At 54.9% G+C, this 15,778-nt stretch overlaps 5 protein-coding genes across 5 annotated transcripts; 3 read left to right on the top strand and 2 right to left on the bottom strand.

Annotated features, from left to right (window-relative positions):
• Positions 1-1,806: 1,806 nt before the first annotated feature.
• On the top strand, positions 1,807-4,123 carry IWZ02DRAFT_486704 (uncharacterized protein; the record flags this gene model as incomplete). The annotated part of the gene is made up of 2 exons (XM_066769289.1): positions 1,807-2,264; positions 3,421-4,123. 2 exons carry the CDS (start codon positions 1,807-1,809, stop codon positions 4,121-4,123), a joined length of 1,161 nt encoding a protein of 386 aa, XP_066627199.1.
• A 496-nt stretch (positions 4,124-4,619) lies between these two features.
• On the bottom strand, positions 4,620-7,296 carry IWZ02DRAFT_412200 (uncharacterized protein; the record flags this gene model as incomplete). Its single annotated transcript, XM_066765729.1, has 2 exons — positions 6,641-7,296; positions 4,620-6,582 (listed from the first exon to the last, which is right to left on the bottom strand). The coding sequence occupies exons 1-2, from the start codon at positions 6,847-6,849 to the stop codon at positions 4,620-4,622; spliced, it is 2,172 nt and encodes a 723-aa protein (XP_066627198.1). The 5' UTR covers positions 6,850-7,296.
• An 822-nt stretch (positions 7,297-8,118) lies between these two features.
• Positions 8,119-11,362, top strand: IWZ02DRAFT_486702 (uncharacterized protein; the record flags this gene model as incomplete). The annotated part of the gene is made up of 3 exons (XM_066769288.1): positions 8,119-8,610; positions 8,676-9,303; positions 9,354-11,362. The coding sequence occupies 3 exons, from the start codon at positions 8,119-8,121 to the stop codon at positions 11,360-11,362; spliced, it is 3,129 nt and encodes a 1,042-aa protein (XP_066627197.1).
• Positions 11,363-12,104: 742 nt separating this feature from the next.
• Positions 12,105-13,370, top strand: IWZ02DRAFT_370122 (cell differentiation family, Rcd1-like-domain-containing protein; the record flags this gene model as incomplete). Its single annotated transcript, XM_066764486.1, has 4 exons — positions 12,105-12,495; positions 12,556-12,711; positions 12,761-13,136; positions 13,187-13,370. 4 exons carry the CDS (start codon positions 12,105-12,107, stop codon positions 13,368-13,370), a joined length of 1,107 nt encoding a protein of 368 aa, XP_066627196.1.
• Positions 13,371-14,481: 1,111 nt separating this feature from the next.
• Positions 14,482-15,669, bottom strand: IWZ02DRAFT_439632 (caffeine-induced death protein Cid2). Its single transcript, XM_066766791.1, has 3 exons — positions 15,597-15,669; positions 15,470-15,527; positions 14,482-15,359 (listed from the first exon to the last, which is right to left on the bottom strand). Exons 1-3 carry the CDS (start codon positions 15,606-15,608, stop codon positions 14,824-14,826), a joined length of 606 nt encoding a protein of 201 aa, XP_066627195.1. The 5' UTR covers positions 15,609-15,669; the 3' UTR covers positions 14,482-14,823.
• Positions 15,670-15,778: the final 109 nt, after the last annotated feature.

Genomic DNA, 15,778 nt, shown 5'->3' with positions numbered 1-15,778 from the left:
TTGGCTCTACATATAGAAAAGATCCTCACAAACAATGAGCAACCTTTCAAAGCCGAACCGAATGCCATTGACATTTGCTCTGGACACTCGAGAACAGCAATCGAGTGTGGGTCCACGGGAGCAATCCCACCGCCAGACGTTCCGGTAGTCTCTTCATGTTCAACCTCGTTTTCGAAAGCTCAAGGGCCAGGACCCGACTTCACTCCTGCGGCAGCCAACAGCCTCAACTAAGATTTTTGCATTTGGTCGTGACGGCGCAGATGAGTGCGGCTCGGGGGAGAGAACAGTCGAGAATCTCAGCCTGGTCGCGTCGTGAGTGGCTTACTTTGGTCTCTCTCTCTAGAAGACAAGGTAAGTCAAATCAGCCCCGGATCACTCTGTCCCTTGATATCTATCATTAATTGAACTTTAGACTCAGCGCATTGGCTAGAATTCAAAGTTTAGGAATTTAATAAACCCATGCATATACGTATGTCCATGCGGACACAAGCAGGCAAGCAAACAAGGTGATTGTCTTCTCCGCTTTCCAGTTCAACTCAGAGGCTGAGAAGTCATATGCAGCCATTTTAGTATATCTGTAAAGAGATGACGGCGGAACAATCACCTTGTCCGCTCGTTTTCCTAGTAATCAACCTCGAGGGCTCCCCCTTTGGTTCTGTCTGTCAGACACCGCGAAAAATGACTCCACCAGTGATGAAGATCCCTCACGATAACAAGGAGCGTCTGCAGGTGGATCACGACACGTACGTTGTCGTTGTGAATGAGGACTCCCAGGAAACTCGGGACAGGAAGTCGAAAAAGGCCAACCACTGGAGTTGGTTCTTGGCGGCTGCTCGTATTTGACCTGAAAGTCAAAAGTAAGAAGATTCTGCGCGCGCTGGGAAAGCCGTAGAAAGCTCATTTGACAAGGAGCCAATCGTATGGCAGGATCTCATACATAAGCGACTTGATGGTCGCAATGTATTTGCCGCGTAGGGGAGGTCCAAGGTAAGTCTCTTTTCCCTAGAAATCTGAGCCTCTTCCAGTGCATTTGATCAGCAAGTTGAAGTAAACTAATGGCGTGGTCACAAATTTAGGGACCTGTCTATGTAAGCTGTATAAACACCACTAAATGGTGTCCGAGAACACGAAGACGCTTCTCAACAACAAGCAACTACTCAAAGTCGACCATAACACATATGTGGTTGTTATGAACGAGGACTTGGGCGACCAGAAACAGAAAGACTGAGGAGCCAACTGCAGGTGCCAGTTCATGGGAACTTCTCATGTTTGACCTGAAGGTCAAGAGCAAGAAACTTGAGAGACCGATGAGTTGGATTCGCCCGTATACAGCTTCATACCCCTGCGAAACTGTATCTGGATCAGAGTAATTGTCCCAACACGATTGAGCTACCCTTGAGAGCAAGAGCTTCAACCTCCTTCGCAATCCCACGGCCAAATCATACAGCGCAAAATCGGCACATTGGCACCTGTACGACCGCCGTTTCAGTCAGAAAGGGCACCAATGCTCCCTGTCGTTGTCATCCTCGTCATCGTCATCGTTCTGCTTCTCCTCGCATCAATTGGGTTACAAGTTGTCGTCCATTCCCGGGATATAATTCTGAAATGCCGACCTCGTGGATTCCAGAGACTTCTATCCCCTAAGACTTCGGCGTCAAGCGGCATCTGCATTGTTCGACCAGAAAAACATCGTTGAACGACATGTATACAGTCAAGCCGCGCACAATGGACTTGTTTGATGTGCAAGTTTGCCATATAGTCCGTCGCTATCGAGCCTCTTAGTGTCCCTTTTCCAGCAAGACCAACATGGCACCTAAAAGTTCCCGCAAGATCTCCCAGCAAGAGAAGGAGGCAGAGGATCTCGAAGAGTCGTTCGAGAAGATCGACGAGCTCGAAGTGCAGGAGATCCGGCGCCAGGAGGAATGCGAGCCATTCGAGACCATCTCCGACGCCGAGGCCCAACAAGTGCGAGCCGAAGAGCGCAGTGACAAGTACTACAAGAAGATCACAGACGAATCCATGGCCTCGTTTGGCATGGATGTCCTGCGCGCCTCTGCAACAACGGCCGGGTCCTTGGCCAAGTCCCTGGGGAAAGCGGCGAAGGATGCGCTGACCCCCAAGCAAGACCCCACTCCGGAGGAGTTGCACTGCCCCTGCTGGAGCGTGCCGGAGGATGGCTGGAGATTTTGCTTCGTCGAGTCCCACGTGCGGGCGGCGATCAAGCGGATCGACGAAGGCCAGAAGAAGAAGAAGAAGAAGAAGAAGTAGTAGTAGTAGTCCGTAGGTACGGTAGGAGAAGGGTCGGACCGAAAGAGTTAACAATGTAAAATCAAACAATTTTCCTGAGATCATGCATAGATTGGTGTTTTGAAGGTGAAGGTGACAGTGTATGGCTATAAGACGTGAATCGACCTGTGCTGTATGCTTTCTTGATTTTCTTCCGACGTCAGCAGGATTAAACTGCATTCAAAAGTTTCCTGGAAGGAAGTAATCATCGTTGTGTTTTACCCCTGAATTTGGGGACACCAACAAATGTCTAAGTCTTGATGCGAGTATTACCACAGATGCGGGGACCAAGTTCAAAAGCAATAGGGAGCACTTGCGCTGCTCTATCGACTGTAGACAACATCCAAGCTTCTTCGGGCCATGACAGGAGAGTGCCGAGAAGTCCAACATGCCAGAAACAAGGAGCATTCAGTCACCTGCGACATACCGATCTCAAGTTTATTCTCATTGGGGGCAAAGCTTACCTGTGAGCCCACCATTATCATTGAACAATGCTGCATAGCTTGGTATCCGCCACATTCTGTTAAGTCAATTGACATTGTACACACAAGTCAAATCCTTTGTGTTGACCCCTGACCACGCGATTGGAGCAGTCATCTTCCACAACACTACAGTTTCTCTCGGTAGACAGCGACTAATCTTCTCAATGCCTCGTACCTATACTGAAGTGTCTTATTTTTGTGGGTCGGCGTACCCAACAGCCCGCTTGCCTGTCGAGGAAAGAAGTCACCTGGGAAGGGGACGACGGCCGCCGAGACACCAAGTCGTGGACGTTGCGCGAGCACCTCCACCATGTCTACCTTACGCCTTTTGCAAGCACTGATTTTACTTCACGCATCCCATCCACATCGCTACCACGTCCACTCATTAAGTTAGCAAGCGCATGAGCATTTCGTATCGACCACTCATCCGCTAAAGGGGAAAGCCTTCAGCAAGCGTTTGAAAGCTTCCAAACCACTTCAAAGCGCCCAGACTCTCTTTCACGCAAAGGAAATGGCAAAAAACAGTGAGACAGGTGCGTACGAACGCTCTGTCGACATACAAAGCGCAGTCAGCTAAAAAGAAGACAGCAGCCGCGGAGCCACGCTCCTCGAGCTCGTTCGGCGAGTCCAGCTCGTCGCTGAGCTCGTCCAGCGTTCCCTCGGAAATGATGCATAGTATCATCCTCGACCCCGCCACGCATCCAGACCCCGAAAACGAGGAGTACGACTGGGTCGACGTGACGGACAGCGAGACGCTCGTTGACTCGACCTCCGTTGACAACGACGACGACGACGACGACGACGACGACGACGAAAAACCTGGCAAAGACGGCGATGACAAGAAGAAGCGGCAGCGGAAACGCACGCGCGGTTCCAAGACGCAGATGACCAGCTCCGGCGCTCAGGACGACGACCACGTCCGTCACGCAGCCACAGACACCAAACCCAGCAACCGCAAACACAAGTCCTTCTCCCCCTCGTCCTCGTCATGGACAACCACGACCACCCAGTCGGACCCCATCGCCGACACTAAGAGGACGGAATCTAAGTGGGCCAGCCTCTTCAATCTCGGCAAAGTCGTTTCGGAAGAAGAAGAACAAGGAAACGAAGAAGAACGCGAAGACTACGAGCACATCGAAGAATCCGAGGCCGACGCGGGCGCCAGGGGCAGCAGCGAACGCGAGGCGCGGATGGAGAAGGCCAGGGCGCTGCTGCGACGCAAAGAGGAGCTGCGCAGGAGTGCGCCGGCGCCGGGGATGGTCAACTGTCCTTGTGTCACGGGGGGTGAGGATGGCTGGGAGAAGTGCCGAGATCCAGCGCACAGGGAGTTGGGCAGGCTGACGAATATGTCCTGAGAAGGGGCAGATTCCGACGGTTGAAGGGCGTTGAGGAAGGATTTTGGACGTCTGTTTTTCGGTCTCGCCAGTCAGTCTGCGCGGGAGTTCGTCTTTCATTTGATGCTGGCTTAGCATGGCTTTTGATACCACGGGAGAGCGCATTTAGAAAGGGAATGAAAGATTCAACCACGCAATGTCGACCCACTTGCTCTTCAGTCAACACCTGTAATATGCTGCTGCTCTTGGTAACTAATGTCATTTGGCCGCTGAATATCTGACTCTCCCATGTAGGTTGTATTATAACCTTCGAAACAGTGTGGCCAAAATCATGGCTTATACATTACCACATAGGGAATAGACAGGGCGTGTTCATGCACTTCAACGGGCAGCAAACAGGGAGAAATCAAGCTCCTGTGTCGTAGGATTTTAAGAGCCCTTCGACAACTTTGAGCAGTAGAAACAGGGAGCATTCGTGCGGTCCAACTCGCGGAAGCTCGCTCCCTCAATCAATCAATCAATCCTCCTCATCCTCGTCGTCGCTTCCGAAAATGGCCTTGAACACCTCGTCTCCCGCCCTCCGCGCCTCCAGCGCCTCGTTCTTCTCGACATCAACCGGCGCCTGAGTCGGCAAGAAGCTTGCTCCGGCGGGCTCTTCCTCGTGGGCAGATACAGAAGAGGTGGTGGTGGTGGCCTGCGCCATCCGAAACGCATCGGGAGCATCCCGCAGCATGGCGTGGATGGCCGAGTCCGGGACGAGGGTGAGGTCGCGCGGGGGAGGGGCCGACGATGTGGCAGCGTCTGCATGCTGCTGCTGCTGCGTCGATTGGTCCGGCTGCACGTTTGACGGTGGCTTGACATTGAAGCGCTTGCAGACCAAGCGGGTCGGAAAGAAGGGCTTGACCTGCCGTGTCAGAGGGCCGTACATGCCGAGGCGGGCGGCCTGCTCGGCCGGGTCCGCAGGAGGCGTCGCCGGTTTGCGGATGAGGTTGTCCTTTTCCTTCTGCGACTCGCCCGAGCTCGAGGCTGGTTGTGACGATGACGACACGAAGCGCGCAGCCATGAGGCCGCTGATGGGCTTGAAGACGTTGGCGGCCTGGGCAAACTCGTTGAGCTCGCGAACCCAGTCGTCAACCGTCATGCCCGCGGGGCGTTCGGGCAGGGCGTCGGCCTGTCCTGCCTTGAGCTCAAGAAAGGCGCGGTAACGAGCGCGCTTCTGCACATCTTCGGCATAAGGCATCCACCCGCTCGTACCGCGATTCAAGGCCGCAGCTGCAATTGATGCATCCAATGCAGGTACAAGGTTCCACAGCGTTTTGCGCTTCTCGGCATCCGTTTGCTGGGGTCCCTCGAAGAACTCGCCGCGCGCGGCTGGTAGGTTTATTTTGCCGGTGGCGGCGGCTATGCGCTCTCGCGCGGCGGGACTGAGGTAATCAAATACGGATTTTCCGGGTAGTGCTTGCTCACCCAAGATGGCGGCTCGAGATTTGGCGTCCAGCGTGGAGGATTTGGCAGCATCGGCGGTTGATCGATATGGTGCGTCTTCGCTTGTTGAAGCCAATGTCTTTGAGCTACTCCAGCCTGGTGGTGGTTGTGGTGGAGCATATTTGCCATCGTCGGAAAGAGAGAGTGATTGAGTTGCCAAGACGAATCCATCGAGCGGGAGGCGGCCGTCGTGGCATTTCCGAAAGCCATCCGCTTTTTTACTCTGTGCCTTTTTTGAGATGAAAACAGGCTTCGTGCCAAGAAGGGGGTTGGCAGAGGCTCCTGATGACTTAACCTTCTTTTTGGGCTTCTTGTCCCCGCCTATGACCCGATTGTAGGAAATTTTGGGGCCCATTTCGTAGGGATCCTCCTCATCCGAACCAGTATCATTCAATATGCCAACACCAAAACCACCCCGCTTTGCAGCCTTTGGGGGCTTTGTTTTGGCCCTCAAAGAGACATTGAAGCCGCTGTCCTCTTCATGTTCGTCGTCTTTGTTGTTGTCGGCCGGGTTGTCGACATTGGACAAGCGCGCTTCGCCTTCGTAACCCAATCCTCTGTGATCATTTTTGCGGACAAAGGCAATCATGGGCGAGTTTTCAGGCGCAAAAAGATGGATTCCACGGTCCGCATCGGCACTGGCGTCATCACCAGGGTCCAGGCGAGCTTTCCGGCGCACTTTGGGGCCAACTCCTTGGCCCATTTTCCAGCCCATCTTTTGCAAAAGTTTGACACCCATAGTCTCGCCTGTTGTTTTAACCAACCCGAGGAGGGCATCGCGTTGCGACAGGTCGTCTCCAGTGGAACCCAGTCCTGAAAAGGCTCCAGCAGTCTGGATTTTGCGCGCTTCTTCGGCGTCGGCCAAATCCTCGTCGTCCATGTAATCCTCTGGTCTTTGTTGCTGAGCATTCTTTTGGTCTTTGTGCCTGTTTGTCCGCGAAGATACAAAGGTGGCAGGCTTCCATCCCTCTTTGGAGCCTACAGTATTAAAGTAGCTAGACTAGATGGTAGTTACTGCTCTGACCTTTCAAGACGGGATGGAGACGAGCTTACCCTGCGCTGAAGCCACCGGTAAAGGCACCATGAAGACGCTTGCGGCCGCGTTCATCAGTAACCTCTTGTTTCCAAAGCGGAACGTATGATCCATCATCACGGGTGTTTTCATCGAGAGGCGGTAATGGGGTGCCAAATAGGGCGTAGGGCGACTCCTGCTTCTGCAAATCGGCCTCGAAAGTGGCGCGCGAGCGTTTGTAGTAGGACATGGAGGGCGACGGCTAGGTATAGCTGGCGATGATGTGCAAGGGCGCATTGACCGTGGGGGGATGGCGGAGTGTGGGCGTGAGCGTGAGCAGAGAGGTGAGCAGTGACATGGCGTGGAGGTGTCGTCCAAGATGGCGGCTGCCGGCACTCGGCGCCCTGGCAGGCAGCGGCAGAAAGGCGCCGCGTCCGAAACAAGTGGAACACTTGAACGGATGGGCAACGGGAAACACAATGATGAGCGAGGAGCTACCAAGCAATTTGCCAAGTGGGTGGACGAGGTGACGGAGTTTCGAGACCCCTGCAAGACTCGCCGTCAGTTAATGGCGGACAGGGATGGCAAGGCGAACACGACGTTGACAGTAACTTTTATGGCTGCAATGTCACTGACAGTCAATGAGCTGGTGGCTGTTCTGGCTCTGGCTCTGGCTCTGGCTCTGGCTCTGGCTCTGCATTGGCACAGGAACAGGTGGGCGGTGGACATCAGCGCGCGCTCACATCTCATCTCATCCTGCTCCCGTTCATCGTTCATCCATCCATCCATCCATCCATCCATCCATCCATCCATTCATCCACCCACTCACGGCGGTACATGTCTGCATCTCCGCTGTCCTAATTTCCCATTTTCACTTCAGTGCTGTCGAAACATTGTTGCCTCTGTCTCGCTCGCGTCGCCCCGTCCCGTGTTTGGTCCTCCGGCTCCGTCTCTCCAGCCTCCGTCTTCTTCCACTCTCTCGCACTCTTCAGCTCCGCGCCCTTCCTTTGCACCCCGCAACATCATCAACACCGTCACCTCTCAACGCTTACGCTCCATCTCTTCCTCCTCGTATCGCGTTCGGCACCTTCTTGTCGCCGCCTTGCCGCCGCCGCCGCTACCGCCGCTGGTCCGCTGCACCGCTGCCACCTGGCGCCGGCCTTGTACGTAAGCACGGCATTGCGCATGACAGCTTCCGACGCCTAAACAGCTTCGGGCCTCCTCTCCACGTTCCAGGTCGCAAGCAAACAGACGCGCCCCTCCGTCTCCCCTACACGCTCCGTCTGCGTCCCGGTCCCCGTTTCGCCGTTGGCTCCAAACATCCCATGTAAGCCGTGCCTCTGAAATACTACATCATTCGCAAACGGCCTGCCATCCGCCGAGCGTCAATCGGCGCGTCACGGCCCACTTCCTGTGCCGCTGATCTACCTCCCCCCATAGTGGTTCATGCACAGTCCTCCAACCCTGCGTTAAGCCTTCATTCCGCCCTCATCGCCTGCTCCTCCTTGGCCCCAACATCATGTCCTCGCCGGCCGTCGTCCACAACTCTTCCGCCGCCCGCCCGACGCGTACCCAGTCCACCGCGGTCCGCTCCACCGCCGCTCCCCCGGCCGCTTCTCCCCATCGCTCCCTATCCCAATCACACGGCCATGCTCGCCTGAGTCACTCATCGCAGCAAGCCGCGTTGGCGAATCCGGTCAAGAGGGACTATGATCAGAAGCTTCCCCCGCGTCGGAGCGAGTCGAGAGATCGCGCCGTTACCCAGCCCGACCAGCGCAGCAATTCCCACAACAGACATGCTCGCTACGGGCCCGACTCTTTGGCGGCGGCAACTGCTGCAACCAACGGAACCACTGCTGAACCGCCTCGCCATGCACCGCCAACCAATTCCTCGGGCCGGCGGAGGACCACCATATCAGCTCAAACTGGACAATGGGCGCTGGGCAAAACAATAGGTGCTGGCAGCATGGGAAAAGTCAAGTTGGCGAGGAATCTTGAAACTGGGGAACAGGTACATACAGCCACCGCGCGCGTGTGTGTGTGAGAGAACAATAGTACAAAGCTGACACTCTGCAGGTGGCGGTCAAAATCGTCCCCCGACAGTCTACCGACGAGCATCGCAACCAAGCGGATCGAGAGAGGGCCGACCACTCGAAGGAAGTGCGCACTGCAAGGGAAGCGGCTATCATGACTCTGGTGAACCATCCTTACATCTGTGGCATGCGGGACGTGGTCCGGACCAACTATCATTGGTACATGCTCTGCGAGTATGTCAATGGCGGGCAGATGCTGGACTACATTATTTCCCACGGGCGCCTAAAGGAGAAGCAAGCGCGCAAGTTCGCCCGCCAGATTGCTAGCGCACTCGATTATTGTCACCGGAACAGCATCGTCCACCGGGACCTAAAGATCGAAAACATTCTAATCAGCAAGACGGGAGACATCAAGATAATTGACTTTGGGCTCAGCAACCTCTTCTCCCCCCGGAGTCAGCTCAAGACTTTTTGTGGCAGTCTGTACTTTGCTGCGCCGGAGCTGCTCCAGGCCAAGCAGTATACGGGGCCCGAGGTAGACATTTGGAGTTTTGGCATTGTGTTATATGTCCTTGTCTGCGGCAAAGTTCCATTCGACGATCAAAGTATGCCTCAGCTGCATGCCAAAATCAAAAAGGGACACGTAGAGTACCCACCTTGGCTTACAGCAGGTAAGATGCCTAATACGAAGATACGCGAGTATTGCTGACAATGATTGTAGAGTGCAAAAACCTCATCTCGAGAATGCTTGTGACCGATCCCAAGCAACGAGCTGCTCTGACTGAAATCATGTCTCACCCATGGATAACCAAGGGCTTCAACTCGTCGCCAGAGAATTTTCTTCCTCCAAGAGAACCACTACAGCTTCCTCTCGACTCTCAGGTCATTGACAAGATGACTGGATTCGATTTTGGAACTCCGGAGTATATCACGTCGCAGCTTACCAAAATCATCCAATCAGAAGAATACCAAGCCGCAGTCCGCATGGCCGCACAAAGGGCCCAGGACAAGAATCCCGAAACCGAGAAGAAGCGAGGTGTCTTTGACTTTTACAAGCGCCGAAATTCCATGAGTCGGGACACCCTCACAAACTCTTCGTCGGAGCAGCTCGCCGTTGGGGCAGACCCGGTCAATGCCTTTAGTCCGCTGATTTCCGTGTACTACCTCGTTCGAGAGAAGCAGGATCGCGAACGGAAGGAAGAAAACCCTGGTGGTATGAGCATGCCAAAGATGGCGGGAGAGAAGCCTTTCAAAGTCCCCGACCTGGCGCCCCCCGAGGCAGCACACACCAATGCTTCGTCGTACGAGATGGCTGGTGAAAAGCCAACTGGCGGGCGGTCACGGCCAAGGGCACGAACTCATGGTGAAGATGAGGTCGCAGACGATCTCAAAAAGATGAACTTGAATGTTCCCAACCCGGCGAACAACACTCCTCCCGCAGTCATAACTCCTCCCAACGATCCTGCGCCCCTCAAAAAGGAGAGCACAGCAGCTGGACTACTCCGGCGATTCAGCACACGGCGCCACCGCGACCACATCCCTCGCGACAGGTCCCAACCGCCACAAGCGCCCCCCGAGATCAACGAACAGCCAGCCAAGGAGGGCCTAGGTTTCCCATTGCGGAGCTTTTCAGTGCGCAAGGCACGCGACAGGGCCGCCCAGTCTCCATCTCTGCCACAGGGCGTCAATGACAACTCGGAGCACCCAGGCCTGCTTGCACCGCCCAGCCCTAGCATCCATGCCACTCAGAGACTCAAGGGACTTGGTAGATCGACCAGCGTCAACTCGGCTGACATGCGCCGCAAAACTATGCGACGAGGTGTGTCTGAAGGACATCAAGAGCCGCCGCCCACCAGCGGCTCGGACAAGTCGAGTGTAAGTGGAGCGCGGTCGAGGCCGGTGCCGGACACGGCGTCTGAGGAGGTTGCGCTCGGGGCGCCACCGAGAAGCGCTCCCGCTGTCAGGACTAAATCTCTCGGTCACGCACGCAGAGAGAGTATTCAAGCTCGTCGTGCGAGGCGAGAGCAGGCCATTGAGACGAACGTTCCCGAGGAGACGGATCAAGAAGTTGCCGAGGCAAACGATTCTGCTGGAGAAGGTCGCAACTCCGAGACGATAAAGCCCGTATACCTCAAAGGACTGTTCAGCGTGTCTACGACTAGCAGCAAGCCTCTTCCAGTCATTCGTGCGGATTTGATCCGCGTTCTCAAGCAGCTAGGCGTCGAGTATTGGGAAAGCAAGAGCGGATTCCAATGCCGCCACGTGCCGAGCATTGATGTGCCTGTTGGAAGCGACAACACGCCGAACCCTCCGACGAGTCCGAATCAAACTCCAAGTGGCAGCCTCAGTCACAGAAGGAAAATCAGCTTTGGGTTAAGAGGTCCCGAGCAACGCGAGCGCGACGAATTCCGCGACGCACACAAGACTCCACAGACTCCCAAGTCGGCACGGCAGCCGCGTCGAGCAGACCCCAGTTACACGAGCGCAGAGGAGGAGTCGGAGGAGAGCGAGCCAGGCGAGGCAAAGGGCGCGAACCGGTCGCGTCCCGTAGGCGAGACAACAACACACGTGCAGAGCGACATGGGTGGAAGCATGGTGCTCAAGTTTGAGATTTACATTGTCAAGGTGCCTCTGCTCTCGCTGCACGGGATCCAGTTCAAGAAAGTAGACGGAGGCACCTGGCAGTATAAGAGTTTGGCGCAAAAGATTTTGGATGAGCTGCGGCTGTAATTGTGGCCGCGAGACGTTCGCTGTACTGCTGAATTTTACATGGACACGAGTCCAAAGACAGCAGAAACCGGTCCCGTGTGTATTTGAAACTGGGCGCTCAGCTCAGCTCGGAGTTGCCACCTGTCACGAATTTCTTTCGTTGGAAATAGGGTAGTTTGTTGTTCGGTTCTGAGAGGGCATGGTTGGGGCAAAATGGGTCGGCCTCTAATATGGATAGGCAACAGCAGTATGTAGCAGCAATTGCGGCAGAGAGGGGAGGCAGTGCTGGCGGGGGACATGTAGACACAATTGAGGGCAGCAGATGGATAGACGAAGACGAATTACCAACCACTCGTGTGACGGGGTATGTGTTCTGGGTGCGCGTGGTCCGCCGTAGAATAGAGGTAGCCGACGCACGCTTGGACCCGGTCGGCAGTGAAGTGAATCTGCTGGCGGGCGGCCGGGCGTCCATCGGGTATTGCAACACCTACATGTACCTAATTACCTAGGCACCTCTAGGCTCGGCATCTACCAAGTCCTCGCCCGTGTCCCGCTAGTTACCCTACCTTGCCTACCTTGCCTTGCCCTTACCAACCGACTAACCCACACCAACCCACTCACTCACTCATCCACCTCTCGCCCGCACCTCGACCTCCCCAATTCCAGACCTCGTCACCGCTCCGCCACAACTCCTTTGAGCGCGACGCAGCAGTCATCAACCTCACCCCATCACCTATCCAGCAACCCTCCGCTAGCCTTGACCATGCTGGGCCAACACGTCTTCTCTCACCAATACCAGCATCCGCCGACAGACTGGCCCCAGACCCACCATTCCTCGCACACCCACCACGCTGCTCAGCAGCACGCTCAAGCTCAAGCCGCCGCTGCCGCCGCCGCCGCCGCCCAGCAGCAGCACTACAACCGCATCGCCGCCAGCAACAATGCCTCTGCTGCCGCTGGTATGGGTGGAATGGCCGCAGCAGCCCACGACCAGGGCATGACGGTCGACCAGGGTGTCAGTGAAGAGAACCGGCGCGTGCTTGAGTGGATCGCGCAGTTGCTGAACCCCGCGACTCGTGAAACCGCCTTGCTCGAACTTAGCAAGAAGCGCGAGCAGGTACCCGAGTTGGCCTTGATTCTGTGGCATTCGTTCGGTATGTGCATGTTGGACGCAAAGCGCGCCTCCATGACCCCGCTAACAGGCCTCCTCACAGGCGTCATGACCTCTCTACTCCAGGAAATCATCTCCGTCTACCCTCTGCTCAACCCTTCGCAGCTCACAGCGGCCGCTTCCAACCGCGTATGCAATGCCCTCGCTCTACTTCAGTGCGTTGCTTCGCACACTGACACTCGTGGTCTCTTCCTGAGCGGTAAGTCTCAGCCTGACAAGGTCCAAGAAAGTTGCTCACACTCGAACAGCGCATATTCCGCTATTCCTCTACCCATTCCTGAACACGACTTCCAAGTCCCGTCCCTTTGAGTACCTCCGCCTTACCTCGCTCGGCGTCATTGGCGCACTTGTCAAGAACGACTCGTCCGACGTCATCAACTTCCTCTTGACAACTGAGATCATCCCCCTCTGCCTTCGTATAATGGAGACGGGTTCTGAGCTGAGCAAGACAGTGGCCATCTTCATTGTTCAAAAGATTCTGCTGGATGATCTGGGACTTGCGTACATTTGCCAGACGTACGAGCGCTTCTATGCGGTTGGAACAGTTCTCTCGAACATGGTCAATCAGCTGGTTGAGCAGCAGACTGTCCGTCTGCTGAAGCACGTTGTTCGTTGCTTTCTCAGGTATTTTCTTCTGTCGTGACCGTGCGACTGCCAAAGCTGACAAGCCCAAGGTTGAGTGACAATGCCCGCGCACGCGAAGCGTTGCGCCAATGTCTACCAGAGCCTCTGCGAGACGCAACCTTTTCCTCCGTCCTGCGCGATGATGCCGCTACGAAGCGTTGCCTCGCGCAACTTCTCATCAATCTCTCCGACAACGTCGTCGAGGCTACCAACAACCAAGGGCTGCTTCATTGAGATTGTGGGGTGGAACCGATCGCTTCACTTTTGATGACATCCTCGGCGATTGATTCGCTGCTGTTGTGCTTCTACGCAGGAAACCATAGACTTGCTTCCATTCTGCTGCCCTGACGACATTTGCTCCGTTTTTCCCGCAGCGCCTGGGCGAACAGTCGTCACGCACACCCCTCGTTCAACATGACGTGAACGATGGCCGATTACGACCAAGGATCCCCAAGGCCGTTGAGCCATGGAGTCATCTCACAGCCAACGAGGCTTCGAATCTTGCAGCGGGGTATGTTGATGCCTGCTTTAATCTACGGACTACCATTTTTATCGAGAGCATTCGTCGGACCTTATTACCCTGACGATATTCGTCACCGGAGCCGCTCTTTTCAACCCATTCTCGAAGATTCGACATTTCTTCTTGTGGCATATCGCAAGCTTCTGTCCTTGGATCATCCAGGGAAAGAGGGCCGGCCCATTTTCATCTGATGCCAAACGAGCCCCGAGTTCTTTTTTTTTCTTTTCTACCTCACCAACACAAAAAGCATGGGATGGTGGACTCGGCGAATGTGCGTGTACTTGCAAGCATCGGGACAAGGAGTTTTTTTTTTTTTTTTTTTTTTTTTTAGGGCGCGGAACGGGCAACAGGAAAGTCTCTGGTAACTTTTCAAAGGCGTTTTGCACGGAACAAGGCACGAAACGGGCGGCGTGGCTACTGAGCGGTTGCTGTCAGTTGGATATTTTCGTGGTTCATGGAAGGACGAGTATACAATGACTCGTTTCATCCCTTTTTCATCTCTCCGACTTTCCCTACCATACCCGTTTGATGAGGAGGGAGCGATTAGCGAGACATCCTTTTGCCCATACATATACCATTTTCTTGAAGTGCGTTGATGGCATGCATAAGGGTACCTGGCTTCAAGTTGCTTTCTTCACCAAAAATGATCATCTCCCCCTTCTTCCTTCCCTTCACAGTGAGATCCAAAATGAACGGTAACTGCTAGCACCGCGGCTGACCCAGGAAGCTGTCACTCTCAACTCCATCGGGATTCAAATTAGGAGCAGCAATTTGACGACACGAGTATAGCCAGGGAGCAGTCCAATGGCATGGGAGCACCCAGAGAGATGTCATGTCTCCCGACACCAGTTGGTTGAGCTTCATGTCAAATAGTGAACCCTACATACATCCAGCAATCATCTGAATGCACCACGTCCAGCCATTGGGAAATCAGCGAAGCCAGGAGCTAGTTGTCATGTTTGATTAATCGTTCATTTACTGACTCCAGAACCCGCTTGAACGCTTACAATCTACAACACAGCAATGCACCCAGACGCCAAAGACAGCCCATCCTTGAGTAGAGATTCGTAGCCATTTTCCCAATGTAGTCTGAAGATGTGGTGTACATGAGGGATATTCGTCGATCCAAGCGTAGAGCGACAAGCGAGCATTCACAGTCAACATGCCTCATCGACGTTGCTGCGGTTGGGCTTTATCTTGCTGTCTCCTCCACTGATCAAAGGCCTCTTCGAAATTCCTGCTTTCGTCTCCACATCGTTCCGAGACTAGCTGCCACGTTCGTGTTCTGATGATATTCTCCACTCCTCTCTCATTCCGCAACACATTGGCCAGCATTTCCGTCCGAGCCTCGCGCGGGAAATATCTCGAGCTGTAGGGATCTAACCGCTCGTCGACTATCGTCTCCCTCGCCTTGGCACTCTCCACCTCGCGCAGGATGGCGTCCGGGTCGTCGGGGTCGGGCGATGTGGCGACGCTGACGCAGTAGTTGATGACGTCGGAGCGGACCTGCCACGACGGGAACAGCACCTTGTCCTTGAAGTAGCGGCAGCTTGACGGCGGTATCTGGCGCTTGGTGCCGGGTGGGAGAGTCGAGCGGACCTGTGTTGACGAGGGATCGAAGCCGGCGGAGGCGGGTGTCAGGAGCGAGTTTAAATTCTGGGTGATGGAGTCGTCGATGGTCGCGCGGGATAAACGAAGGAAGTCTGGTCAGAGCAACCGTGGTTAGAATTTGCTTTGCACTTGTGAGTGCAGTGACGAGAGTTTGTCTTTCCAGGTGACAGGAGGCCATCTCTCGAATCCACCATTCACGTACCGCGTAATGCCGTTTGGTTGAAGCAGAATTGCGGCGTCAACGTCGGACGATCCGAAGCCTTGGTCATTGGAGTGTCTTCAGCGACGGTTGTGGGGGACTGGTTTTGATCGGATCGCTTTTTCCATACCATCGAAGCCATTGCGATAATGACGAGAAAAAGTACACAGGCAACCAAGTGCAGTCAATGAAGCGGCGGTTGTAGGTGGTTATGTCAACTGTCAAGGAAGCTAGCTGGGGCGTCAGCGCTAGCGAGTCATGACATCTTGGCGCGAATCAGCACGACGCGTCTCGTCGCCTGCCGTCGCGTTG

Source organism: Phyllosticta citriasiana (assembly GCF_038021145.1).
Source record: "Phyllosticta citriasiana strain CBS 120426 chromosome Unknown IWZ02scaffold_1, whole genome shotgun sequence".
In the NCBI taxonomy this organism is placed as follows: domain Eukaryota; kingdom Fungi; phylum Ascomycota; class Dothideomycetes; order Botryosphaeriales; family Phyllostictaceae; genus Phyllosticta; species Phyllosticta citriasiana.
This window is presented reverse-complemented; position numbering and strand designations above follow the sequence as displayed.